General features: G+C 50.1%; 1 protein-coding gene across 1 annotated transcript; it reads left to right on the top strand.

The window, feature by feature from the left end:
- Nucleotides 1-26,810, top strand: LOC134042024 (serine/threonine-protein kinase pim-1-like; the record flags this gene model as incomplete). The annotated part of the gene is made up of 6 exons (XM_062489098.1): nt 1-99; nt 25,221-25,316; nt 25,404-25,454; nt 25,683-26,052; nt 26,241-26,417; nt 26,692-26,810. Coding segments are annotated over exons 1-6 (912 nt in total), but the record flags the coding sequence as incomplete, so codon positions are not given.
- Nucleotides 26,811-26,828: the final 18 nt, after the last annotated feature.

Below are 26,828 nucleotides of genomic sequence, written 5' to 3' on the forward strand. Positions count from 1 at the left end.
ATGTGCAATGGAGAGGAAGAGAAAGGGAAAGATGGCACTGGCTACAAAGATATCAGTAGAAACAGTGCGGAGCTGAGTTCAGAGGGAAAAGGGAGTGAGGTAAGGATACCAAGCTAAGTCCTGTGTGATAGATTTTCAGTTTCTGCACTGTAGTGATTCCTAGAGAGGCTGATCTGGAAGAGAGACCACGCATAGTTAAAGGAATACAGTAGGTGATAATTAAGAGGCCTTAAAAGGATACACCTTGGGCAGTACAAGAGCCTGGCCCGGGCTACACCCAGGAGGGATCCAAGATGGATCCCGCTCATGAGTTTTTACACTTTTATAACCTTTGGTCAACTTATATAGTAGGGGTTAATTGTCCAGTTACAGCTTCAGGTCACCAAGTCCCATCCTTCTGGTCCACTCCCGGCGCTTTCCCATTGTTTATGATTTTTAGGTAATGGTTGTCCTTGATTCTTAAGCTGGAAAAAGATTGCTGTGTCTAACTGCCCTGAGAAGAGAACCTACCAACACTTAATACGAAGTTCAGAGTCCCACACCAAGTCAGCACAGAATCTGAGGAAAGTGAAAGCTAAAACTTAAAGCATCAAGAGGAGGGAGTCTGAGAGCTTTTCCTGTGGACTAAGCCCATGGAGGCAGCTCAGCCAAGGAAGAGTTCAGCTGGACACTGCACTTCAGGCTGTCTTTGCAATGAGTGTGTAGTGCAGACTTCACAATCCTCAGCATGTACCAATAGCAGGAGAGGTCTTTGAATGGTTTCTGAGTTCTGTCATGGCTTTTCCTCTGTCATATGGCTGAGAAAACACCAAAAGCAAGTCATGGCAGCAAAAGTTGCCCAAAAGGGAAACCATCCTTCTGCATTTAGTAACGTAAGGGTAACTGTGAACCATGTCTAAGCCTTGGTGTTTTTTTTTCTGTCAAATCTGTCTGGCTGGGAAGGAAGAAGTTGTTTGCTGGAACAGGCAGTGCTACAAACTCAGTTCCAGGTGGTCTCAGCTTTTGAGTTGTACAGCCATGGCCTTGTACACAGTTGTCTCTGATGCTATTTCTAGATTTCATCAGCTTCTGGGCAGCTGTGTGCTCTGGCATGGCTTTGTCCAGAGGGAAGGGATGGGAGGTGGCCATGGGGAGAGCAGCCCCAAGCCCAGGTACACGATTGCCTTTGCAGCAGGGCCAGCACCTGCAGTTGTTTTGGGTTTGCCATGGGGTGCAGGAGGAGGCAGATGAGCAACAGCATTGGCAAACAGAATGTCCAATCAAAGGCTGATGTACTTGATTCCAGCCTTGCTGAGGAAGGGCCCAATGTATTCCTGACAGGATCTAATCCTTCCACTGCAGTGCAAACAGGTCCTGATTTGGCCCTTTAGTTGTGCCAGAAATGATGGGATACTGAGGAAGGGCGTGCATCTGTCTCCAATACCTCCACCTCCCTTCCTGGCCATGGCATGGGGGCCCTGGAGAAATTTGGGCAGGCAGAGACCTTCCAGAGAGCAGCAGGGCAGGGAGCTCTGCTGAACTTCCTAAATGCCAGTGAGCCTGAGATGATGGAGGTGTGGGAGCTGGAGAGCACGGAGCATCGCGAGAGCTCAGCAGCTTCTGGGCTGAAAGGCTGCTGGGCAACTGTAAGAGGGAAGGGCAGCAGCAGAAGAATTGAGGGGCTTGAGAAAAGCAGGTTTTGACATCCTGCAGAATGGCTTTGTGGGGACTTGGCTGGAGATCAGCACTAGCTGTGAGGTGCCTAAGGAACAGGGAGAGAACAGTGATCTGAACCTGTTCCCATACCATCCAAAAGGCCAGTGGAGGCCGTGGCTCTGCCGAACATCTTGATACCAAACATGTGGATTCCAGCTGGGATCATAGCCACACTTGCAGTGAACTGAGCCCAAGGGGAGAGTTGGCAAGTCTAGGGCATGAGCACGCCCCCACCACTTGCCTTTTCATTCCCCATGCTAGGCCAAGCTACTCCAGCAGTTTGACTGGTCTTTCCCTGCCAGGTCCCAGTTAAAAGCATGGCTAAATGTCTTCAGCCATCAGTGAGGAAGGGCTGAATGCTTCATCTCAGCACTTTGTACCACTCTTTCCAGGCATCCTTGCTGTATCCCAGAGGTGGGGATATGAAGAAGGGGTCATTGGGGCTGCCTTTCGTCCCCCCTATACCCAAGGCACTCAGTCCCGGTGTTGGCAGTGCTGCAGGGTCTCTGCACAGCTCTGTGCAGCTGGATGTCCAAGAGTCCCAGGAGATGAGGTAAGCCAAGGTGTCTGCTGCTCCACTCTGCTGTTCAGCTCCCTCTTGCCATCTTGTGAGGTTCCTTTGCACAGTCAGCTGTCTCCCATGTATTTAGGCAAACCTCTGTGTATTCACCATTTGGCCCATTTGTGATGATCCAGCTCCATGTCAAACCCCACACCATGTGTCCCAAGAGCAGAGGTGGTGGTGGTGGGGAAGAGGAGGCAGGGCTTAAAAGCATCTGAAGATGGGTCCTCTGCTGGGCTTGGTATTGATTCCCTCTGTAATGTTTGTGGTGTCATTTGGGAGCTGTATTGCACAGCTCTGGATCCTGCAGATCTTTGAATACTGTGATCCTTGACTGGCAACTTCAGCACTGGAAAACTCTGTTTGGCCAAATATTGGATGCTGGAGGGGTGTCTCTGTCTTTACGTGCTGCTTCTGTATATGTCAGGCATAATTTCTCTGTGCCTGGGACGGCGCTGTGAAATGAGAACCCAGCTATATTTTCCGGGTATAGATGTAAAATCCTATCAATGTTTAATATTTAGGTCTGGGTTTAAAACAGAGAGGGCAAGGAGGTACAGAAGAGTTATAGTACTGTACCTGATGGGAAGATATTGGCTTGAATATATGTGAGAAAATGTAGCTGTCAATGTAGCTTATCTGAAGGACAGCAATAATGAAGGAGTCACAAAAATGTCATTCCAACTGGAAAGCTTTGGTAGTGCATTGAAAGTGCAATGTGAATACCCTTGCCTAGCAGTTGAGTTGGAAAAAGGCTTTTCCTTCTTGAGAGAGCAAGGAGGTGGAATATCCTTCTCAGGATACTGCCGTGTTCGGACCAAATGTAGCATGAGACTGGTACCAGTGAAAGCCACAAGCAGGCAAAGTCAAGCTTTGTCAGCAGAACCAAAGTAGCTGCCCTCCATGCAGACTCGTGTCTCAGCTTGGCAGCTCTTGCTGCTTGAGGGAGGCTGTAGGAGCCCCTTGGCTCCAAAAGAAAAGACAGCACAATTGGGGAGTTATGATGTATGCTGAGGAAAGACTGTTATATTTCAGCTGGAGCCTGGCCAGCTCTGGCCAGTGACTGCAGCAACTGAATGCTTAAGGACAATTAATGAGCTTTGCATCTTGTTGGCTTGATGTGTTGCATTTTCTCCTTCATCAGTGTGACCAAGCTTGAAAGGTTTGCCTGCTGTCATGCTACAACTCTTCCTTCCTTTTTCTTTCTCCCTCCTGATATGTTCTTGTGTTTTCCATTTTCTCCAGGCCAAGATCAAGCCGCAGCATCAAAGAGACGAAGTCTGAACATGCAGGGAGGTACAGGGCATGTTTCTCCTAAAATGACTATTGGAATCTGGACTTGGACATGACATTTTGCACGGTTTATTAAAATCCATTCCTTTAAGAATTTCTTTAAATTTGTTTCACTCCTTGATGGGCTCAGTGGACTCTCCTGGAGTGCAGTCACTGGGAGTGTGCTGTGGTGGTGCAGTGAGAATTCCTCCATTGTGAAGTCTTGAGTGGGAGGAGCTGCAGTGGGACCTTGGGACCCTGGAAGTGCAGTGCAGGAAAAGGAAGCATTCCTCTCCATCCTGCACATGCCTTTTATCTCCATGCAGTGTTTCTCATGTCACAATTTGCAGAAAAAAATTATGCATTTTTCTGGAAATTAGAAATATTCCCACTCATTTCTCTTGCCCAGTAAAGTGAAAACACCTGTCCTTGGGGCAGATTTTCAGCTGAAACCTTTCAGATCCATAGGAGATTGATGGTCATGACCTGATTTTGCTTTAGGGGAAATAGGGAAACATCCTGCTATAGAAATTCCTTTTGAAATTGCAATCATGGTCATGGAAACTTCCAAATGGATGCAGCCTATGCAGGGTCTGAGTTTGTGTTAGGGGTTGGTTCTTTCCCTTTTCCCTCTGTGGAATTTTCCCCATTGTCATGCTAAGATACCTGTTGACTGGGCCCTGGTGTCAAGGGGGAGGGGAGGGGAGGGGAGGGGAGGGGAGAGGGTAACCCTGCGAGATTCAAACAGCCAGAAGTGGAAGCCGAAGGCTGGGCCTCGGCCCATTTTCCCCGCGGAGTTCGGACAAGAAGGACGATTGCCTCCTCTGTCCCATCCCTGCCATCCCAGCGCCGGGAGCCATCCTCCAGGACTGACGCCATGAGCGAAGGACTCTCTCCATCTCTCTTCCCCACCTGGGACAGCGCTGCCATCACCCCCAGTCCTCCTGCAGCTCTGCGGGACCTGCCCAGCAGCAGGGAACTGCAGCTCAGGGAAAAGGTGCCTGCAGCCAGAAAGGGACTGGGACTGAGTTACTGTTCTGTTTGTGGGTAATTTCATAGCTGTTGTTGTTCTTGTTTGTCTTGTTACATATACTAGTAAAGAACTGTTATTCCTACTCCCATATCTTTGCCTGAGAGCTCCCTTAATTTCAAAATCATAATAATCTGTCGGAAGGAAGGATCACATTTTTCAGTTCAAAGGGAGGCTTCTGCTTTCCTCAGCAAACACCTGTCTTTCAAACCAGGAGTTTGTCATCCTCTGACAGCACAAGCCCAAAGCCACCTGTGGAATGTTCACAATGACAAATCTCTTGCCTGACTCTCTCTGCCTGTGTCAGTGTTGCAGGCTGAGGCTGGGGGAGGAGATGCCTTCTGCCTCGTCCCCCTGTCCCTGCCTTGCCTGATCCCTGACAAGTAGAATTGTGCCAGACAAAATGCGGTCTCTGGTGCGTCTGTGCCAGCCAATGCCTTTGAGTTGAAAGCCTCCATCAAAGCCTGTTGTTGTTGTTCCTTTGCCATCACTGGGCAGGTAATGATAGGAGAGATGAAATTTGAAGAAAGACTTTTGCTGATGGAGAAAAAGGGATCAGAGGCCGGGTCCCTTTGCGCAGGGTTATTTCTGAGAAATCCTGGGTAGGCTCCTTTGGAATGACTCCTTAATTGGTGATATGCAGCTGGAATGCTTAATGCAGCTAGGGAGAAGTATTGCTCAGTAAGTAAGGTGACAGTTTTGTTGGATTTACTCTGGACTAGAAACGAGCTATGTCATTAAACCTTACCTGCCTTTCTTTTATAACTCAGTAGAACATTCTACAGGAGAAAACAACCCAGTTTAAAGAATGTTATTCCACTCTTATTGCTTGGCTGCTACATGATTTTACCCCGTGTTTAGCCATATCCAAATAATTAGTTGCCTTATATCTAACAGCTCTGTTGAAGAGTATTTCAGAATGTCCTGCCCTCTGCTATTTCCATTTTGAAAACCTTCAGTTGTCAGTGTCAGCCATGATCAGAAATGTTTTGAGGCAGGTCATGTTTATGTTGGGCTTAGGTGTCTGTGCAGGAAAGAAAGCAAGGAATAAACCCGTCAAAGAGTGAAGTAGAGCAAAAGTGAAACTTCTGGATGACCACTTTATTCCCTATAACTATGGGCTTGCAGAGTACTGGGGACATGTAATTGGGAAAGCAAAGCCCTTTTTGCATGTAACATGTAGTGATCTTGATTGTGTACCACCACTTCCTTTGTTACAAAGAGGAATTAAAAAGATCCCCAGAATAAAAAATCCAGCCTAGAACTGATTGGGAGTTACAGAAACAATAACCTGAAATCTACTTTTGAAAACAATCGCTTCCTAGATAGTGTCAAATTCTAGAGACCACTGTGAGTTTCCAACTCTTTGGAAGGAAAGGAATCCTGTAGTAGTGTGGAGACAACGAGCAGCACATCAAGTCATAGAACCCATCTCTCCTGGCTTGCCAGATCCACATTGTTCAGAGAAATTCAAGTTAGTTAGACATTAGTTTCATGAAAAATAAAAAAAACAACTAATCATTTCAGTAGCTGAAGTGCTCTTTGAATTCCCCACTCTTTAGATGGGTTGATTGTAAAGGAGTGAGTTCAATTAACTTGCTTCTTCTCTTGTACCTGTCTACAGCTTCTTCTGAGTCTACAACAGAAACGCAGAGAATGAAGGCAAAGAGCTCTTGGTGTGTGATAGGACCTGGGATGCCTCTGTTCCCAAGGAAACTCGCTGAGGTGTTTGGCATGCAGACCTATGTGCGGAACCCCGGCGTTGGGAATGGAGGTGTGGGCTCCCGGCCGGCTCAGGGGGCCTTGGCCCAGGAGCCCCGGCAGAGGCAGCTGAGCAGCGCTGTCCCCAGGGTCACTGCCAGGGAGGAGGACAAGGGGAAGGACCAGCATGGCTCAGCCTCCCACAGAGGTAAGGTGGGAGCTGGGCCGCTCTCTGGTGGGAGGAAGGGTCTTGTGCCAGCCTGGAGAGCCTGTGCACATTGCCAGGGAGCAGTTGTGCCCTGCAGGTGCCCCCTGCCATGAGCTGTGCTGCTGCCAGTGCCCCGTGGAGCTGTAGGGCTGCTGAGCTGTGGGGCAGGGAGAGGAGCAGGAGGCTGCATGTGCAGCTGAGCCATTGCTGGGAAGCACAGGGCTCTGGGCTCCCTGCTGCCCCAAAATGTTGATCTGAAAGCATACAGGTTTAGAACCTGGGACTACTTTTAGGAACCAGAAAGAAGATGTTTACTAAAATCAGCATAAGGGCAGATAAGAATCTCTGTCAAGAGCAATCTCCATCTCTGCCCTTCTCTATCAAACACAGAGGCTCTCCAGCAACTAGGGGCTGAGGCAGCAGGTTTCAGTCTGCTGATCCACAGAGCAATGTCATGTCTCCTTCCAGGAGCCCATCCACTGGGAGAGGGTCTAGGCATATGTAGCTTGCTGCTCTCATGCACCATCTCTGTGCCCTGTTAGAGCTCTGTAATCTGGAACCTGTCTTGCCTGTTGCCAAGCATGACATTTTTGGGCAATTGAAGTGTGCCAGAGATTTACAGGAACCTTTGCTTCCAGTACCAGGCCTCCCACTGAGCCAGCTCAAGGAGATGGATCATCCCACCAGTCCTGGTCTAACAAGTGACAGAGACCTGAGAGAGGGCTTTGGAAAGGTAAGGGATAAGAACAGGGATGAGCAGACTTCCATTCCAGTGGCTGTTTAGTGCTTGGCCCAAAATGCCTCTGAAAACCATAATCTTCCACTCTTGGGGGTTGGGGATTCTCTTGGGAATATATTTGACAGCTATTTGAGCAATTGCTTGGCTGTTTCCAGTTGTGGAAAAGTCACTGCATGGAGATGGTGCCATGGTCATGCCTGAAGCATTCTTTATATGCAAAGGCCATTTCAGAGAAGTTCTGAATGGCAGATCAAGCTTCACAGGAGTGAGCTAATTCAAAGGGCACCCTCAGAAGCAGAGAAGCAAAATGCTAATGTTGAGTATAAGCAAGGCTGCAAAATAAAAACGGGACAGTTCGATGTCTCCTGGTTATCTTTCTGGCTGTATCTCACAGCCCTCTCATTCTCACATTTTCTGCTCCTTAATATCAATGCTCCTCCAAATTGTTTTCACATGACTCCCTCCTCCTTTTGGTCTCCTGGTCTCAGAGACCAAGTCGTTGAGAGTCTTCCAGAGCTGAGTCCTTCAGAAGCCAGGAAGTGACAAACAGCTGCACTTCCTGGCCATGAGTGTTAAGCATCAGCCAATTACCCCTCCTTGCTGCATAATGCACATGGCTTTTATTCTCCTGCCATGGCCTGTAGGAACTGAACTGCCTGCTCATTGCTCATGGGAGCTCTTCCTTTGTCTTGGAGCATTCCTATGACTTCCATGTTTCAAGTAGGGTTTCCTGTCACAGTTGGAGCAGAGTAAGGCTGTGGCACTAAAGTGTTCCACCTCACTGTGTATAATTGCCAAGGTGAGGATGGGAGACATTCTCCTGAAACTATTGGAATGCATATGGAGCTGGATTAATGTCTGTGGCACTCTGTGGACTCTATGCTCCCAATGAGATGATGTGCCTGGTTTGTGTGTCTCTGCTTACAGTCTGTGATGTATTTCCATTGCAACTAGGTTCGTTCTTCATTGTGCAAGTTGGCTGAAAAGAAGTTAGAGCAGAAGAAAACTGAGATTTTTGAGAATGAGATGAAGAAGAGGAATGAAATTTTATCATCCTTAAAGCTGCCTCCACTGAGAGTTGAGCCCAGGGATGCAGCTGAAGCAAGTAAGTGGTGTCTACACTGCTGGTCCTTTTTGAGCTCTTCCTTACCCTCTGCACAGTGTTGCAATCAGACTGGGGGGCTGTTGCACTTGCATCTGAGTGGAAGCTTGCATAGGAATGATTTCCATTTTGCAGAGAAAAACACAGAGGCATTAATTGTCTTGCCCATGGCCTCACTTAGTAACAGAGTATCAGCTTCCCACCTTCACCTCTAAAATCTTTCAGAGTAGAAAATTCAGTCTTGGAAAGTCGCCTGCCCTTCAGACTCTGTTCTGAAGAGCAGCTTCCAGGCAATGTGAATGCAGAAGAATGCTTTTCCACCAAGGTGCAACCTGGAAGAAACCAAATTCAGCACCTTCTGATGAAAAGACCAGAGATCCTTCTCGAGCCACTCCCCTCCAAGGAGCTGGCACTGTAGAGCTGTGCTGAAGCCCTGAGGCAGTGCTTCTGTTGTAGCCCCAGGAGCAAGCAGCATTCCCCAGTGAATCCCGGCTGAGGGGCTCTGGCTGCAGCGCTGTGTGCGCTGCCCCGAGGGCGGCAGCAGGGACCTTCGGGGGCAGCACTCAGCCCCAGGGCACCACCCAAGCTTATCTGCACTTTCTTTTGGGAACTTGCCCAGCCTGCCTCTGAAACAGGAAAACGAAAGCATAGCAACACTGGCTTCTCCTTGTTTCTTAGGGGAAGCATCACTGCAGTTTGATTTTTAAACTGGAAGAAAGTAGATTTAGATTAGATATTAGGTAGAATTTATTTTATAATGAAGGCAATGAAATGCTGCAAGGGTTTTTCCAGAGAAGCTGTTGTTGATTTATCTATGAAGGTGTTCAAGGCCAGTTTACATGGGGCTCTGAGGAACCTGATCCAGATGAAGATGTTCCGTTTCCCAGGGGTTGGACTAGATGGTGGTTAAAGGGGCCTTCCCACCAAAATTGTTGTAGGTTTTCCTGGGTGATTGTATGATCCTTGTCCCATACTAGCGTGCCAGTGTTCTACTTGAAGTTCTTTGGGATAACACAGAGATGTTACCCAGCTCCAGCAAATTTTCTGGCCCTTTCCATAGTGACCCTGTCCAGCACCCTCCACTTACAAGCTCCTCTTTGGTCCCTGCAGGCCTCAGCCAAGCAGCTGTCAATGGCACAGCTTCCAGTGTGCAGAGAAAACACCCTGGTAATGCCTTGAAGAAGAAGGTCTTGAGGAAGCAGGACAAGATGCCCTTACTGCCCACTATGCCCATCATCCAAGAGGAAGGCAGTGTCCCATGCAACTCCTCAGGTAAGTCTGCTCTGTGGCAGCTTTTTCCCATATAGTTATTTCCTTGCAAAAGGAGCACAAAGTGCCTCCTGCCTCAGCCAGCACAACTGGGCTCTTTGGTCAATAGCCTGTCCGGGAATGAGCACCAAATCCACATTTGAGTTCCTCCAGCTTGGTTGTCTTGCCGTAGTCAGTTCTTAGAGATGCATTGGAAAGTTGAGCTGAATAAAGTAGAGGTAAAGGCCTAAGCTCGGGCTTTTGTCCATCCTGATAATCCAAACTACAGCGCTGGTGCCAGGAGACAGCTGTAAGTGCAGAGATGAGCTGGGGGCAGTGTGCCAGGGTGTGCTGACTGTGCACCTACGAGTACCACCACCATCAGTTGACCACTACCCATCGGGGCCCTCTGCCTGTGCTGTTGTCCGGCTCTGCAGCCAGCTTTTCTGCTATCCCAGTAAGGGTTGTCTCTGCATGGCAGTCAGTGCCTTGGTGCAGTCGTGCTGCTGCTCCCTGAAGCGATCAATGGCTCCTGGCTGCCACCATCCCATGGCCTGCAATTCCAAGAGGAAACAAGCAGTGCCTGCTGTGTCACTGCAGCCAAACACAGTGGCTGCTGGTAGGAGGTGACAGTCAGGAGGGGCTGCCTGGTGCTCCAAGGTTGCCTGTGCTATCATCCCAACTAGGGTGAGATAAAAAGAAGGGAGCAAGGAATAATAATTGGAATGCTCTTTTCTACTGATGCTACTTCCACGTTGAGAACTGACCAGAATTGAGCCTGGGTTGTTCCGGCTTGGCTTGGTGCTGTGGCAGGGCAGCTGCAGGAGTTTCCTCAGGGAGTTGCAGAGTGCCTCAGTCCTCAGGGCTGGGGGAAATGAGGGCGCTGGGACAAGAGAGGCCCCTGGGGGGTTCCCTCTAGGTGTAGCCATTCCCACTGGTCGTCCCTGTCTGGCAGGGAGTGGGAGCTCTGCGGCCTCAGGAACCTGCCGCTGGCTGTGCTACCTGTGGCACTTGGGAGCTGGCACTGTGTGGGCAATGGTCAGGTTTAGCCTGGAGCTGTGCCCAGCTGGGGGGGCTGGGAGAAAGCAAGGAGCCCAAGGAGGCAGACAGCAGGGAGGTGTGTGAGGCAGTGCCAGTTTGCAGCACATGGAAGCCTGGCTGGGAGCTGGGGCTGCAGGCCGCTCCATGGCGGGGTGCCTTGCCCGGGGCTGCAGCGCTCAGGGCTGACCCTCTCCTCACAGTGACCTCGCAGACGGCCACTGGTGCCGAGCGCCGACAGGAGCTGCTCCGTGAGCGTGGGCACAAGGACACAGCCTCTGCTGACCCGCAGCAGTCCTTGCTCCAGGCACTCTCCTGGCTGGGCAGCGATGACTGGTAAGAAAGGCCCCGGTCACTCTGTCTCCCTCTTAGCGTTAAGGAAGCTTACAAGTGGATCTTGCCAGTGCCTCTGAGCCCCGACAGCCCAGAGGGCAAAGGACTCTGCTGAAACCACTCCAGAGCAGTGAGAGGATCAAGATTTGAGAGCAGCCTTTGCTTGGCCTCGGTCTGCAGCTGTGCTCCAGCTGCTGCCGCTCTGTGCTGCTCCCTCGCTTTGCCTGCTGCTCCATGGAGCTGCAAAGGAAGTCTTGAGGGAAGAGAGGAAGCTGTGGGATGAGATGATTTGCTGGCTGAAGGCAGCAGCAGGATGGCAGCAGTTTTGAGTGTAGAGATTTGGGTGCCTTGGGGCACTGGCCCAGTGGGACTGAGTAAGATTTCTCTCTGCTCCCAGTGCTGACAGCAATGGCAGGTGACAGGGTCTCCCTGTGACCTCCTGCATGTGAGTCCCAGAAGCAGCTCCAGGGAGTCACTCTTTCTGAGAAATGGACTGATTTGTGCTTTCAAATCCCCAGCCTGTCTTTACTCCTGAAAGGCTCATGGCAGAAGGGAAGGAGAAAGCAATGAAACCCTCTAGGAATCTTGGACATTTGAATTCAACTTTTTTCTTCTCACTGCTTCATATGGGCTGGAGGTGTTTAGCCAATACTCAACATGTGTCCCACAATTAGACACAGAGAGAAGGAGGCCCAGAGGTGATAACCCTACGAATGTTAGGTGATGCTGGTTAAGTTTTTGGTGATATTGGTTGTGATATCGGGGTTAGCATAAACTCACTGTTGGATGCTTCATTCACACAGGGGTACGGACTCCATTCACAATGGGATAAGCATGAAAAATCTGCCACATGCATCTCTTTGTGCAGTCACATTTGCTTTGCAATTCTCTTCTGCTTTCTCTTCCCCCTTTTTGTTTGGTGCCCTCTGAGGTACAAGAGAGCTTCTGCAGGTGTGGGGAGTCCTGGTGACTCTCAGGGGTGCCCGTGGGATCGGTCACCAGCCCTGTGCTGCAGTCCTGATGCCTCACACACCTTTCTGTAGCTCAGGGCTGCCTAGAGCAAGTGCTGAGAGACAGAGTTGTTTACACCTCTTAAATAACATGTTGCTGTAGTGGGCATTGTTTTTGGTAGGGGATTCTGGGAAAAGGCAGAGTTTCAACTGTTCTTTCCCAGGCGTGGAATCTTATGGGACACCCTGCTGCTCCTTTTCTGGGGAATGTGGAGGTGGAGTGGAGTGAGTGAGAAACAAGCCTGGATTGTAGCATGGAAACTGAGCTCCAGAGTGCCAGTGCAGACTTTTATTGCTGAACTGCCTGCTGGGGATGAAAAAGAAGGAAAATGCCCCAATAACTGCCCAAGGGGATTGTGTCTTAGGGACAGGTATAGGGAGGTGACAAGAAACAGGAGCATGACCCAGTCTCACAGCTTCTAGGAAACTGTGTCATAGGGACTCCATGGGCCAGACATTTCAGAAAGGCTGTCTTGTAAAAGAGCCACAAATGAAGACACTGAAACCCCTCTATTTGTCTCTTGGATTTGTGTATGCTTTTGACAGCAACAACATCCTGCGGGAAGGAGCTCCACAATTTCATTAAGTACTCCTTGAAAAGCACCTCCCATTGTTTGACTGAGCTGCCAGCCTGGTAATTTCAGAGGGTGCTGCCTAGTTCTTGGGTGGAGAGAAAAATCCATCTTTTTGGTACTTGCCTTTCAGGGAGATGAAGGAGAAGGGACTGGTCAGCATCAAACTCCTGGCTGGGTCCCATTCAGAAGTCCTGCTTTCAAGGCTTCGTGACATTTGCTTGGCAGTTACCAGTGAGGTGAGAACACTCTTGTGAACTGTGCCCTGTACTTCATACACGGTGTGTAGAGTAGCTATGTGCTTGTTCATCTCCATGTGTGCTCAGAGACTGCCTTCATTTCTCTTTTTAGATCTTGTATTTCTAATGTCTGTCAGCTTTCTATGGGATCTGTGTGTAGATGTAGTTGTATTCACTGGTAGGTCGGGTATCTGACACTCATCTTTGAGTGAGCTGCCATTATCATGAAATGTGCAAATGCAGAAAAAGATACTCTAATTATGTTATTTTCAGAATCACAGAACTGTAGAACATGGGAAGTTGGACGAGGCCATGAGGATGATTAAATCCAGTTCCTGGCCTTGCACAGAGCCCCCCAAGAGTCACACCATGTGCCTGAGATTGTTGTCCAAATGCTGCTTGAACTCTGTCAGGCTTGGTGCTGTTGACCACTGCCCTGGGGAGCCTGTTCCAGTGTCCCAGGCACCCTGTGGGTGAAAAAGCTTTTCCTGATATGCAACCTAAACCTCTTCTGACTCATCTTCCCGCTGCTTCCTGGAGTCCTCCCAGTCTGTCAGAGTTGCCTAGATGTGGTGAATGGTGGGGAAGTGCAAGTGCCTGCAAAGGCTAAGGATAGAGCCTTGTGCTTCTGTGGGAAGAGGGACAATTGCAATTGCAGCTATGAGTGCTCTTTGATATTTCACTGCACTAAGCACAGAGGCCCTGGGAAAAAACATGCATCCTCATGATGCCATTAACTGGAGAAATAAGGAGGGTACTTGCTGGGGTATGGAGCACCTAGGGGAGAATGTGCTGGCTGTGACACAGCCTGCACAGCAGGTGCAGCTCCTGCCAAAAGGAGTCCTGAATGACTGTCCTGGCCATAGAGCTCTACTTTCTAATCAAACTGGTGTTTCATGTTAGCCTTGAGATGATGAATCACTGCACATACACCTTCACAGGCCCACTACTATGGAATAGCTGATGCAAATGCTGCCTTAAGTGTTTGTGCTGAGCCTGATAATTATCAAAAGACACTCTCTAGAACTGGACAATCTGGGTAAATTCATTGCCACACTTTCCCCATCTTTGCAATAGGATAAAACATTCAGATGTACCCCTTGCCAATCCTCACAAAAGAAACAGGCTGCATTGCTGCATATTCTGCAACTTCACGGCCCACAGTGTGTTTTCTCTGCATCTGTATTTTTCCAAAGCTCTGCAGATTTGGGGATAAATGGCTGGAATGAGCCTCAGTCTTGCTGCAGCTCTGTGTAATGGGTGCCCTCTGATAGGTTAGCATGAATGGTCTTTCATTTCTAAAGAATTCATATGTAATCTATTATTTTATCTTTCTCAGTGGAAATTGTGGCAAAGACACTGAGTATCAGGTAGTGCAGGGAGACTGAATTCCTCCGTCTTCCTTGCAGACAGTCCTTGTGTCCAATGCTAATTTGAGTTTCTCTGAGGACAGAAGCTTCTACAGGTGTCTGAAGCTGCAGGGAGAAGCCAGGCCTCCTTCCCGCAGCAATGGCAGGGAGCACGCTCTGGCCAAGGCCTGTGCTGCTGTTGCTCCTTCTCCCTGTGCCCCAGTGTTTGCTCTCCTCTTGCCAGGAGCCGCCACGCCCAGGTGCGGAAGTGTGCGGCGCAACTGCTGCTGTCCTTGATGGAGAAAATTGGAGTCACGAAGCTCGCAGGCACACCCAGGGCTGAGAGGCTGGCGCATGCGGCAGGGACGCTTGCTCAGGACTGCCACAAGGACACAAGGTAACCATCTTCATTTCACCTCCTCACACAGGAAAACTGCCTTGTGTCTGTCTAGAAAGGTAAAACCACAAAAGAGTGGTAACGAAAGGAAATATTAAGTTACCTCACGGTGTGGATAAGGGCCATAGAAGCATGGAATACCCGGAGTTGTATGGGATCCATTGGGGCCATGGAGTCCAGCTGCCAGCCATGTGCAGGACATGCCAAGAGTCACTCCATGTGCCCAAGAGCATGGTCCAAACACTTCTCGAGCTCTGTCAGCCTTGGTGCTGTGACCACTGCTCTGGATTACCTGGGGAAATGACTGTAGTGGGTAAGCTGAGGTTGTCCAGCAAGAAGGAGCATTGCCAACTTCCTGTGACTTGAAGGATTCTTTCCTGAGATCAAAAGAGCTCAGATTTGGCAGTCAAACAGTTTTGTTTGATCTTAGGTGCACAACACAGAGCCAAAATGTTGCCTCATGTTCATCACTGAAAGACCCAAAGCAGATCTTTCTTGTTAACTTAAAACTTTTCTAGAAGTATTTCAGGGCTAATGTATTCAGTCTGTCTAAACCTCTTCTGCAGCTTTCTAGAATGCTGTTGTCTGTGGCTCAATGACCTCTAAATTTCCTCTGGAGGAAAACTGGTTTCCTAGTGGCAAAATCAACCCAAGCCACCCAAATCCCCTTACTTTGATGATTCAATTAATAGCTGCCAAAAATACAGGAGCAACTAGCTGCTGCTCTGCACACATATAGAATAGTCAAGAGGAGGCCTGAGGTGTTTTGTGCTGGATTCTCTGCCAGTTAATGGAAGGCAAATTATTGAGCAATGGCAGCAAGGTACTTCTAATGGGATCTGACAACAAAACAGATGTGTTTCACTTGTTCCCTGGGATCCTTTGATCCCACAGAAGCACACCCACAGTTTCAGAGTGAAATGATATTTTTCTCTCACTTTGCTGAGTAGGTAATGCCATCTCATGCAAGGATTGCAACGGATGACATTAAGGTATCAGCCTCTTCTGTTAACAGGTTTCCTTTGTTTGTTCGATTTCCTTCCTTCCTTCCTGGAATCCTTCCTTCCTGGAATCCTTCCTTCCTTCCTGGAATCCTTCCTTCCTTCCTGAAATCCTTCCTTCCTTCCTGGAATCCTTCCTGGAATCCTTCCTTCCTTCCTGGAATCCTTCCTTCCTGGAATCTTTCCTTCCTTCCTGGAATCCTTCCTGGAATCCTTCCTTCCTGGAATCCTTCCTCCCTTCCTCCCTTCCTCCTTTCTTCCTTCCCTCCTTCCTTCCTTCCATAGGCATTATGCTCAGGAGATGGTGAAGATGTTGATAAATCATCCAAAATGTAAAATGCTTTTGGAGCGATCCATTCCTGCCTGTGACCTGGAAGATATTCTGAGAAGAATAAAGAAGAAAGTAAGTGCTTGGCAGGAGAAATGTCTCCTTTGTGCAAGTATAGCCACAGCTAATAGGACATCAAACATACCTAATCTGTCTTTATCTCATTCCCCTTCTGCTCAATCATTTTGCTCCTGGGAATGAGCTGTTAATCCCCAGCCTGTTCATCTGCAGACCACAAAGGAGCTGATATTCTTAGGGGAAAAGTGGGGCTTTGAATATTTTGACTATTGGTCACAAAGAGGAAAGGGGAAGAGAAGAAAGTGGGTTTACATTTAAGCATAACTCCCCACCCTGCTGTCCCTGCTCTGCTCCCAGTAAAGCAATGAAGTGAGAAAAGTGCTTCTGAGGAGAACAGAGTCTTTGCAAAAGACACTGGAAGCAGTAGTGCCAAGAGAATTTCCAAAACTGCAGCAGATGTCCCAGTCAATCCTAATTACTACAATTACCGTCTGTCTTTTGGGAATACTGCCCTGCTGTCAAGCCCTGTGGAGCTGGAAGAAGCTTGGTGAATCCAGCAGCATCCAGAGGAAAATCATTTGTCTGGGGGGGGACTTTCATTGTTTTTATCTACGTTATAGAAGGGAGCGTGTCCTTTGTGCACAAACAGGGAGAGCGAGTGTTGAACCAAATCACCTTCCAACAAAATTGGCCCACCCCAAAGAGTCCTAATTTTTCTGCTTTTTCCTATAAGATCTCTTGGTGCCTACCAGTTTCCATTATTGCCATTTATGCTCGAGACTCATGAATTGGGGAGTTTAAACTGCTGCTCACTATGGCAGCACCCATAACCTGCCTTGGGCTATTGCAAACAAAGAGTTGGCATCACTGAATCTCTGGTCTGTTTCCTTCTGTCGGTTTGCAAATATTTCCCTAAGCCTTGGTAGCAGTGATCCTGGTTCTAACTTGTGTTTTTAAGCAGACAGTTTCCTATTCTATATTCTAAATGTTGGTGGGGTTTCTCTGTGTCCTTGTAGGGGATGGAAGAGCAGAAGGGTGAACGCCCATGTGTCAAGAGCCCTGTGAAGATGAGGAGCCATGTCTCAAAGAAGCCCCAGGCCACATTTCCTTCTAGTCAACGGTACTGAGCACTTTTGTTAGATGTGACAAAGCACACAACAAGCTTGACATTTCTCTTCCTCAGGAAAATCTTTCTGGAGAGATGGCCTGTGCCACTGATTCTTTCCTGTCCTACAAATTTTCTTTGATAAAAAATGCCTATATCTGCATTAATAATATTTGTAGATTGTCTCCCGTAATGATTGTCTTGAAGTCCATGCTGTTTTCAGAGCCTCATGATTCTCTAGCTTGAAATCACAGCATGAGTAAATCACCTCTGGATGTTTTGCTCACAATTATCTGCAGGTATTATCACCAACAAGCCATCATTTGCTTTTATTTTCCAGGGTGAAGTCGACCTCGGATGGACGCCTCCTACACCATCCAAAAGTCCAGGTCACGTTGCCTCCAGCTGTGGATGAAATGGAGATGCTCCAGAAGCTTGATGATCTCCTGGAAGCCAAGGGGTTTGAGACACGGATGGAAGGAGTGGCACTCCTCCTAGACCTGTGCAAAAACAGCCCCAAGCTCATCACCACGAACATTGTCCAAGTATGTAGGGTATCTTCACTGTTCCTTCCCTTCAGCTCCTCTCCCAAGCCTGTAGCAATGAAGTTAATTCAGTCTGTCTTGGCACTACATCCTGCCTAGTTGGGACAGGCTGGTCCCTCTTACCCAGACAAATTTAATTCAGGTCCAGCATGCAGGACAAGTTCTTTCAGTCCAGCTGTATTTGTCTGGCAGGTGCCTATTGATGTTGTTCATCACATGATGACAGAATTTTCCACTGCCCTAACCTTTGCTGTCTCCTACTCCCAGCTGGGTTCAATGAAAGGAATCCAGCCACTGAAAGCATGGCAATTCTTCTCTTGATGAAAAATGGGTTTGGATGGGGAAGAGAAGTATCAGGCTGGGTTGGTATAACCCAAATGTTTTTACAGAGATACTTCTCCAAACTCCATCCTGTCTTGCACAAACACAACTGTGGCTACTCGTTTCCATCCTTGTCTCTATTGCACTTGGTAAAGATGGTGTGTAACCTTCTCGGGTATTGAATGCTCATTTCCACATCCCCTCTCCAAACAAGGACATTTTAATCCAGCTTTCTTGCTGCTTGTTCTCTTCACAGATTTTTGATCATTTTGTCCTGAGAATATCTGACACGCACAAGAGAGTGAAGCAGATGGCGCTGGACGTGCTGGCAGAAATGATAGCCATCCTGGAAGATGCCTTGAACCCCGTGATTGTCCGTTTAGTGGAAGGAATACTAAAGAGCCTGAACTCAAAGGATACCGGGGTTCATGCTGCAGCTGTGAAAGCGCTGGAAAAATCCGTTTCTCATTTTGGTAAGGCTGACATGGACTCTCCTCAACTGTGTCTCTGCCTCTCTGACACAAGAGAACACTGAGTGCCATGAGAGCTCTTGTTGCCCGTGGAACACTCCAGCTGACATCCACCAGAAGCTGTGGGGGTGCAGTCCTTAGGCACCAGTCCCCCAAGAGGCTTGAATGTGCATCAGCATTTCCCACAAGTGCCAGGAGCCCTTGGCTCTGTGCTGCTTGTCTGGAGAGGAGGTCCTGGACTACAGCTTTGCTACAATTCAGAGGCAAAGGGGATTTTGGAGTTTGCTTGGACCCCATTAGATTTCCCAAATGAATAGCTTTGCTGTTGCCATGAAGGGACACTGGCCCATCATGGCTCCTGCAGAGCAGCCCCCTGGAAGGCTCCACATTATAGGCAGTAGCTGCCTCTGTTCCACCTTTCCCATTTGTCTTCTTTTTTCAAATGGGACACTTATGATTCACCAAGTGCATTTCCTTAAAACAAACAGATAGAAATCCAGCTGTCAGTGATGTCTTGTTCCACATGTTGTTTTCATGGGGCAGGATGGCTGTGGCAAATACCTACACAGGCAAGGACTGCTCTAAATTCCTTTGTCACAGAGATTTATGTCAGCTCTGAAAATGCTGCTCAGGAGAAATATGCCTGACAAATGGAGTGTTGAAGAGGCAGATCTTCAGGGGGAGTTTCCACTTTTCTCCACCTCAGCTGCTCTGCGAACTCCTGAACTGCCTGACGCTGTGCCTTTGTGTATCCCAAGTCTGGACTTCTTCCTGTTTGCTCTGGAGTTCAAAACCTTTTCACTGCTTACATGTGATTGAACTCTTGAGGTCCTTGATCTGAAAGTTTAACATAGCTCCAGGTCCAGCAGACAACTTTGCATTGACAAATGTGAACGGAGAGGTTTTCTTTGGGAATTTGAACCCCCCTCAAATAGGCTGGAAGGAAAGAAGTACATCAGCAGAAAATTACTTGATTTTATAAATTGGGGCTGCCCCTGCCCTTCCCCTCCCCACTCTCCTTTCTCCTAGGACCTCAGAAGAGTGAGCAGAAACGTGTGTTTCTCTTGTAGATAAAGTAGCACTGATGAAAGAGTTCAGCCACCAATGGAGTCAGCTGAGTGGCCAAGCTCTGCTGGATGTGACAGAGCGTATCACAGGTATGGCCTCTGCTAAGCCAAGAGGTCTCCCCAGGGAGCATTTCCAGGGCATTCCTGGAAATAGACAGTAGAGTAGCTGCTCCAAATCAGGAGGTGCTGAGCTTGTCCCTCCTGCCCAATGCCCATGGCAGCTGTGTTTGGCAGGTTTTCCCTGGCTGCTGCAGAGGTGTGCAGTACCTGGCACGGGGGTGGCGCTCGGCCTTGGGGCCCAGCTCTCACTGGGGCATCTCAGAGCCCACCTCCAGGAAAGGGAGGGGTTAAAAATACCCGAGCTGGCTCTTCTCTTGGGAGCTCAGGGTCATCTCTGGTCCTTTAGGGAAAATGTAGCAAGTGCTGTTTCAGGCAATCCGTTTGTTTTGTCCTCACAGAATTCTCATCTTGCTCTTGAAAAGTTTTGAGACTGAACCCTGCATTGCCTGGGGGTCACAACTTAGGTCAAAACTCAGCACCCAGATTAGGGGCACGGATTTGGTGCAAGGCAGCCTTTGGGGCCAGAGGGGCAGAAGCAGAGTGCTGAGGCTCCCTGCCTGTGCTGTCAAAGTGACATTGGAATGAGCATTTCAGGGTGTGCAAACAGTGTCTTCCTGTGTCAGTGCTGTCCAAAATGCTACAAATGCAGCTGATAATTGATTCCTCAGAGGAGCTTGCTATGTCAGCAACAGCCCAGGAATGGAAAAGTGATAATCTCTCTATATAGTGGACAAGATGATTTACAGCCTTGCTTTAACTGGGTCTAAATTCACTGCTAAGTGTGCCAGCATCTTTAAATGCAATGTTTCATAGATGTTGTGTCTTCTTCAGCAATCTCAAATGCTCAGTGTTCGGTGATTGAGAATGTCAAAAGCGCTTGAAAGGGCATTGGGATAAAGTAGATGTCTAGGAAGAGGGAATTTAGTTTTGGAGATATTTTGATCTCTTCTTCAAATAAAGGAAATAAACATAAATTAGGACTCTTTTAGGAAGAGCAGATGTTCTCTCTGAGATTTAGTGGGAACAAACAATGTTTTCTCAAGTTCCATTGTGACCAATGTCTTGAATTGGATTTTAACTGAAATTAACACCCATTTTGAAATGGATGCCATAACCCTTTTCCTGCTTGGCAGAATTGATTTTGGGCACTTTCAGGAAGTGTTTAAATGTTGATGATTGCTGGTGGATTACGAGCATAGAGAAAATGAAGTCTCTTCCACCACAGAATAAGAAGTGGTTACTGCATAACATTTTGCCTGATCAGAAAATATGAATGGTGTCCAGAGCATTTCAGGTTTTGATGTCTCAGCCACATCTGCCATGCAAGGAGCCTGTTGGTTGTCAATTTTTTGCCTGTGTTTGACAAAGTTCAGTTCAGAAATTGAGCAGGGAGTAGGCTTCAGAGAGAAAGGGAGAAGACACTCGTGTTGTGGTTAAATTTCATTCATCTGTGTTGCATTTTTCTCTCTACATTCTACTATTGCAGTGCACATTGCAAGAAAAATGCCATTAACATTGGGAGGGGGAATGACATTAAAATGTGGAGATGCACAAATGCCACAGCAATGAGGTCTGGGTAATTACCTAAGACACCCTGAGGTTTGAAGCAGCTGTTTGTTGGAAGGCACAAAAGCATTGTGCCAAAGACAGCAGCTAGTCACTGATGTTTCTAATCCAGCTGTCAAGCAGCACCCATGTCTGGTGGGCTGGAGTTTGGAAGTGTGGTCTAATAGTGCCCTTTGCTGTGTGCCACTGAGCAAAGGGAAGAGCCAGATTGGATTCTGGCACTTTGACATCAAGGGTCACAAAGATGGAATTGTCCTTTTTCTTAGAAACCTTTCAATTGAATCTCCATGGTGCATTTCCAAATCTTCAGTGTGGGTTTAGACAACTTCCTAATGGAAATGAAAGGGAAGTTGACATTTTAGTCATTCTTGATGTTGAAACAGGTTGTGAAATGATCCAGTAAAGGTACAAGTTCTGCCACAGGTGCAAGTATTTGTTTGGAGACAGTACTCCTGAGGTGTTGGTGGTTCTATTTTGGGGAGGATCAGCTGCTTTGGCCATTTCTGGATCGTTGGGCTCTGTGTGCTATTTCACTGCTCTTAGCCAGAGAGGCTTCCAAGAAGCAAATCTTGAGGTGGATCCTTGTTTGCATTAAGGTTGTTGTTTCAGAAGCTTGTGTCTCTGTCCCGGCAGTGCTTGTGGAAGGGGTTTATGCCAGGAGCCCTGAAGTGGTCCAGCGCTACGCCCTGCCCGTGCTCTGGTCCTTCCTGGAGAACAAGGCGCTGCCTGTCCGCAGCGCCAATGTGCGCACGGTGGTCACCAGGCTCGCCTCTGCCCTCTACGAGGTGATGGGCACCAAGCTGAAGAAGCGTGCTGCCAGCCAGCCCCCACATGTCCAGGAAAACCTCTCCAGCATCCTGGGCTGGTGAAGGCTTGATGTTCTCCAGCAAGTTGACCAAGTGCTGAGATGGACACCTGCGGTTCTGACCTTTTAGCTGTGCCAGAAATGACAAAATACTCAGGAAGGGTGTGCATCTGCCCCTGCTCTCTCCACTGCCCTTCCTAGTCATGGCATGCTCAGGGGCCTGAAGACACTCTGGATTGAGGACAAAGTGAAGGACTAGCATGGCTCAGCCTCCCACCGAGGTAAGGTGGGAGCTGGGCCGCTCTCTGGTGGGAGGAAGGGTCTTGTGCCAGCCTGGAGAGCCTGTGCACATTGCCAGGGAGCAGTTGTGCCCTGCAGGTGCCCCCTGCCATGAGCTGTGCTGCTGCCAGTGCCCCGTGGAGCTGTAGGGCTGCTGAGCTGTGGGGCAGGGAGAGGAGCAGGAGACTGCATGTGCAGCTGAGCCATTGCTGGGAAGCACAGGGCTCTGGGCTCCCTGCTGTCCCAGGGCAGTCCAGAGGCCAGGGAGTTCCCCTGGGAGCTCTGTGGAAGTGGCTCAGGGTGTGCCCCTGGCCTGCCTCCAGAGGGTGATGGTAGGAGAATGTTTCCCTGTGCAGCTATTTATGAATTTCCAAGAAATGTGTTCTATGAAATATGGAGCTTCAGATGCTTTAGGTTTGCATTGCAGCCTCTGTTACATTTTGTGTCTCCATTTTGCAGACCTGCCTGGCTCCTGTGTTTCCACCAAGTTTTCTCTGGACATTCTTTTGTGCATTTACCCACAAAGTCCTTTCCTGCTGTCCAGAAGAGCTCTTTCCTCCAAGCCCAGGAAGAAGCTGCTGCCTATCCAAAGAGCGTTTGAAGACAAGGATTTATGCATTAGCCTGTATAGTTCCAGATGTACATATGTTCTGATAGTTATCTGTAGGTTTCAATAAATATATTTTGATTCTATCTTAATAATTTTGTTGTTATATTTTTATTGTGTATATATTTGGTGGTATATTTTGTTTTTTTATATTTAATAGTTTTATATTTTTTCCCATTGACATGCTAAGGATGGCCAGGTCCTTGAGACCTTGAGATGGGGAAGGGAGAGCTTCCCTGATTTTGTGAGTTTCTCTGGGAGGGTGGGGCCAGTGGGGGGAAGGAGGCCAAGGCCACGAGATTCGAAGCAGGTAAAGGAGGGTGGGGGGGCAGTTACTGGTACTCACCCCTTTTTGGCTCTGGAAGGAGGAAGGCAGCTGGAAAACCTCACCGCGCCATCCCAGTGCCAGATGCTGCCTCTTCTGGTGTTGGACCTCACAACCCTGCCAGGATGCTGTCCTGCTTCAGTTTGCTATCTCCAAGCATCCTGTTGGAGCACCGGGACCAACACTGCTCCAAGGATTCGTGAGCAGAGTCTCTCCTCCACCCTTCCTATCTGGGACACATCTGCCATCACCCCCAGCTCTCCTGCAGCTGTGCAGGGATCCTCACACCTGCCCTGTCCACTGGGAACCTGCCAGAGCTCACTGCCAATGGCGATGGTAACTGCACCAGGGGGGAAAAGAGCACACAACCAAAGGAACTGTGACTGGGTTCCTGTTAATTTCATAGTTATTGTTGTTTAGATTGGCCTTGTTATATATTTAGTAGAGAACTGTTCTTCCTGTCCCCCTATCTTTCCCTGAGAACCTCTTGATTTCAAAATTATACTGACTCAGTGGGAAGGATTTTACTTTCTCCATTTCAAGGGAAGGTCCTGCTTTTTCCCTAGCACACACCTGTCCATTCAAACTAGGATACGGAGCATGAGGTGCAGGGCTGATGTGTGAAAGCATGAGGATCTCCTCCAAAGTAACTTGTTTAATTGTCCATTTTATTACTTCTCTATTTACTCCACACTACTAAGGCAAGGCAAGCTTTGCTTGCAGGCAAAACAGGCATGGGATACACTAGGGTCCCTTGCAGGATCAGCAGGGCTGGCAGTGACAAAGCAGGCAATCTGCTCCATGGTGAGCCACTACACAGCCGCATCCCAATGTGGGTTTAAGTAGCATGGTATTATGGAGAACTCCTTTTCTGCATCAGATACCAAAAGAACGTCCACAGCTTCTGGTGGCAGTCAGCTGGAGCATTCCACAGGCAACACGAGCTCTCAAGGCACTCAGTGTTCTCTAGTGTCAGAGGCAGAGACACACTTGAGGAGAGTCCATGTCAGGGGTCAGCCTTCCCAAACTGAGCAATGGATGCTTCTGCCACTAACACTGACAGGAAATAAACAAACAAAATTTCTGTGCACACCAGGGCTACGTGTGGATTAAATTATTTCTGTTTCACATCCCGGCCAGAACAACATCGTGGTCAGAATATCATTGTTCCTAGATTCTCTAACACTAAAAATATTGCTGGAGAGTTTTTGTCATTCCCATAGATTTGGTGACATCCAGACACACTTAACAATCCATTTGGGTCCAAGTTCCATATTGCAGACGATGTCTTTGGGCAGCCTGCAAGTGTCTCAGCAGAGAATGAAAAGGGATGACAATACTGACACGATTTCTCTTTGCTACTTGAAATTTAAAAGCTCCGCTCCAGCCCACACTGGCAAAATTGTCAGAAGAGGCAATTCTTCCCCACAAAATGCTTCATCTCACTCAAACAAGAAAGCCACCAGCCAACAGTCTTCTTTACTCCTCCACTGCTTTATTTGGCTATTTCTCTAATAGGAATTAGCTTCATTTATTCTTACTTTGTTTCCTGTGTTCCACGGGGCGCGCGGCGGCTCCTCCGTTGGGTTCGCGGAGGCAACGGCAGAACGGCCGCGCGCTCCGGCGGCTCCGCAGCAGCAGCAGCAGCAGCAGCAGCAGCAGCAGCAGCAGCGCCTGTCTCGATCGGTTTTCCGCTCGAGTTCTCGCTCGCCCTCCGTGCCCTTCTCCCTCTCAGACTCCCTGTGATCCCGTTCGGTCCCGTCTTTGTTGCGCCTCTCCCAGCCCGGCTCATGCCGCGCCCCGCAAGGCGGCCGTGGGCGAGCCGGCCCCCTGCCCGCCCCTGTCGGGCACGCCGCGGTGCCGCCTCCGCGGGGCTCAGTCCGTACCGCCTGTGGCACCTTTTGAAGAGCCTGTGGACGAGCTCCTCGCTGCACTGGTGGCGGTGGTGGAGCAGCACCGTCTCTTGGCTCCGCCTGGCGCGGGCCCCGGCGCTGGCCCGGCCCCGACCGAGGCCCCTCCCGCGGTTCCGCCCACAGCTGGCCCGCAGCCGCCCGGCTCCCGCCCCGCCGCCGGCGCATTCCCCCGAGCGAGCCTCGCCGCCCGGCAGTTCGGCCGCCGGCCCCGAGGCGCCGGAGCCCGGGGCGGCTCGGGAAGCAGCGGCGGCCGGGGCGGGCGGGTGCCCCGGGCAGAATGCCGAGAGCGCGGTGCCGTCCGCACGGGCGGAGAAGCCTCCCCTGGAGCAGCTGTACCGGGAGGGCCCGCTGCTGGGGAGCGGCGGCTTCGGCAGCGTTTACGCCGGGACCCGGCTCGCCGACGGCGTTCCGGTAAGAGACGGGGCCGGCTCGGAGCGGGGAGGTGGGGCGGCGAGCGGCGGGCGGCGAGCTGAGCCCTCCGCTCGCCTTGGCTTGCAGGTGGCCATCAAGCGAGTGTCCCGGGACCGCGTCTTGGAGTGGGCGCGGCTGGTGAGTGAGCGGGGCCAGCGGGAGCAGGCGGCGGGGCATGGCGGGCGGGGTAAGGCCAGGCCCGGCCGGGTGGGAGCCGGGACGCTGCGATGGGAGCGAGCGTGGAGCGAGCGGCGGCCGCGCAGCGTCCCGGGCCATGGGCAATGGGAGCTGCGGTGGCGCCGGGCAGCGGGTGGCGAAGGCGAGCGCAGCATCGGCGCCGCTGACGGCATGGCGGCTCCCCCGCAGCACGACGGCGCCCTTGTGCCCCTGGAGCTGGTGCTGCTCTGGATGGCGTCGTGGCCCGGCTTCCGCGGCATCGTGCGGCTCCTGGACTGGTTCGAGCTGCCCGACGGCTTCGCGCTGGTCATGGAGCGTCCGGAGCGCTGTCAGGACCTCTGGCACCTGCTGCACGCGGGGGGGTTCCTGCCAGAGCCCGTGGCGCGGGCGCTGTTCCGGCAGGTGCTGGGGGCCGTGCGGCACTGCACCAGCCGCGGCGTCCTGCACCGCGACATCAAGGCCGAGAACGTGCTCGTTGACCTGGCCACCGGCGAGGCGAAGCTCATCGACTTCGGCTGCGGCACGATCCTGCAGGACGGCTTCTACACCCAGATGGCCGGTGAGCCCAAAGCCGGGGCCCAGCCGGGCAGTGGAGCTCCTCCCCTTTGCTTCCACGGGTGAAACACACAGGGAGGGAGGGAGGGGTAATGCTGCTTCAGCCGGCTGCAGCCAAGTTGCATTTTGGCAGGAGGTGGCTGGGAGGGAGCAATCAACATTGGCCTGATGAGCTGTGCCCGTGTGCCATAGGAACGCGGGAGTACTACCCACCGGAGTGGATCCTCTTTGGCCGCTACCATGGCCAGCCAGCCACCATCTGGTCCCTGGGCATCCTGCTCTATCAGCTGGTGTGCAGGCACCTTCCTTTCAAAAGCAGAGAGGACATCGTCCGGGGACAGCTCTTCTTCCCGCCCCGGGTGTCTCAAGGTGGGGATGGGCCTTCAAGGCGCGGGAGCAAGAACGGCTTTGGGAGAGGGCAGGTGGCACATAAGTGTCCTGCTGTTGCAGCTGGGGAGGAGGTTCATCTCCTGGGCTGAGCTGGACGAGGTGGCAGGTGTGCCTCTGCTGCTCTCTTCCAGAAGAGAGGATGGATGGGAAGCTGTGCGAACAGCTCTGAGCACTCTTAGTGTGCTGTGGGCACTGTGAAATCTGGGAGAGCATGGACAGGAGCTGACCAGCAGTTTCTGGTTTCTCTCTGCAGAGTGCCAGCACCTGATCAGGTGGTGCTTATGCATGGACCCTGCAGACAGGCCATCCTTGGATGACCTTTTAGAACATTCTTGGGTGCAGAAGCCCCACCTGGCCCAGGAGACAGCAGAGATCCATCCCTCTGCACAG

This window comes from Cinclus cinclus, chromosome 3, assembly GCF_963662255.1.
Source record: "Cinclus cinclus chromosome 3, bCinCin1.1, whole genome shotgun sequence".
In the NCBI taxonomy this organism is placed as follows: domain Eukaryota; kingdom Metazoa; phylum Chordata; class Aves; order Passeriformes; family Cinclidae; genus Cinclus; species Cinclus cinclus.